Below are 1,656 nucleotides of genomic sequence, written 5' to 3'. Positions count from 1 at the left end.
GCAAGCAGTTTTTATGAACTCACATTTTTAGCTATCAGCCAACTAGAAACCAAATATAATAGCAATGTTAATATCAGAGTAGATAATGGATATATTATTAAAAGCAAGTGTAATGATGACAGACTTCCTGTTTCCTAGGCTATTTTAAGAATCATAAATTCTGCTAGTTCATATTTTCGGGTCACTAAAATTACTTTCTAAAATAATTTTTGAAACTAGACTAAATTACTAAGAAAATTACTTTCAGGTAGTCAAAGGAACACACTTCTGGAAGAGGAGCTAAAGAGGTTTAATAGCTCTTTCTTATCTATCTCATCCCCTGAAAAATGTGTTGAACGGTAACTTCACAATCTGAATATTACAAATGAAAAAATGGAAGAAATAGAAATCCACCCAGTTCTGGAATTATGGATTGAGTTTTGGAAGATGATTTATCTTGTAATCTTTTTTGCTGGTCCTCTCTTGGCATTTACCATTTTCTGATTAGCTGGATTATATCTTTCTGTTTTCACTGGATTCTCTTTCATTCTATGCAGTTGATTCATTGGTTGTCTTTTAGAAACTTGGTGTGAGCCAGAGACCTGAGACATTTTAGCTAGGTATATACGACGTTCATCATTGATCTTGTGGTAAGCCTTTGATCCTCGTTCCAGTCTAAGTACATAGTCTTTCACTTGATTTTCAAGGCTCCTTTTTTCTTTTGCTAGCTGTTTAAGTAATGTACTTAAGGATTCCACTGGCATCCGCTGATAGACACGAATAGAAGATAGTCTATGTGAAGGATTTCCACGGATTTTTTTCCATTTTCTCTCTGAGACTAACACCTTGCTTTTCTAGTTGATCATTCTGTTCAAGTTGTGTCTCATAACAGGTTTTCCACTCACTGCCTTCGTTGTCAGTACTGATTTTGGCTTCCAGTTCCACTACATTTTGTCTTATTTCAAGTATTGAGATTTGTACTAAGTCTTTCATATGGATTTCTTCCAATAACTCCAGTTTAAGGAGGTCAGTGCTCATACCTTAGAAGGTGTCACTTCTTTCATCCCCCATAGTGTCAGGTCAGAGATCTCCCACACCCTTCCCCTCAGCACAGCTTAGAGCAGAAGACCTGAAGGGACATCCAGAAGCTGGGGATGAGAAAGTGTTGTCATGAGCTGTTGGCATGGTGAACTGACTCTTCGAATTCTTGGTTGAGTTTCTTTCCCCCAGCACTTTGATATGTCATAATACTGACTTCTTGTCTCCACTGTTTCTGATGAGAAGTCAGCTGTTAATTTTATTGTGGTTCCTTTGTATATGACACATAATTTTCTTCTCACTATTTTCAAGTTTCTCTCTTTGGCTTTGCCTTTCAACAGTTTGACTATGATCTCTCTAGCTGTGAATATCTTTGAGTTTGTGCTATTTGGAATTCATTGAGCTTCTTGGATGTGTAGATTAATCTTTTTTTAAATGAAATTTGAGAAGTTTTCACCCACTATTTCTTCAAATAGTTTTTATGTCCCTTTTTTCTCCACTCCTCTTCTGGAACTCCCATTATGCATACGTAGTGTGTTTGATGGTGTCTCACTGGCCTTTGAAGTTCTTCAGTTTTCTTCGTTCTTTTTACATTCTGTTCCTTAGACTAGATAATCTCTATTGATCTACCTTTTTTTA

General features: G+C 36.2%; 1 protein-coding gene across 1 annotated transcript; it reads right to left on the bottom strand.

The window, feature by feature from the left end:
- Positions 1-431: 431 nt before the first annotated feature.
- On the bottom strand, positions 432-1,050 carry CCDC169 (coiled-coil domain containing 169). The gene is given in 2 exon segments (XM_059911552.1): positions 432-797; positions 799-1,050. Coding segments are annotated over 2 exon segments (618 nt in total).
- Positions 1,051-1,656: the final 606 nt, after the last annotated feature.

This window comes from Balaenoptera ricei, chromosome X, assembly GCF_028023285.1.
Source record: "Balaenoptera ricei isolate mBalRic1 chromosome X, mBalRic1.hap2, whole genome shotgun sequence".
NCBI lineage: Eukaryota > Metazoa > Chordata > Mammalia > Artiodactyla > Balaenopteridae > Balaenoptera > Balaenoptera ricei.
Note: the sequence above shows the minus strand (reverse complement) of the source record. Positions and strands in the feature narration are given on the sequence as shown.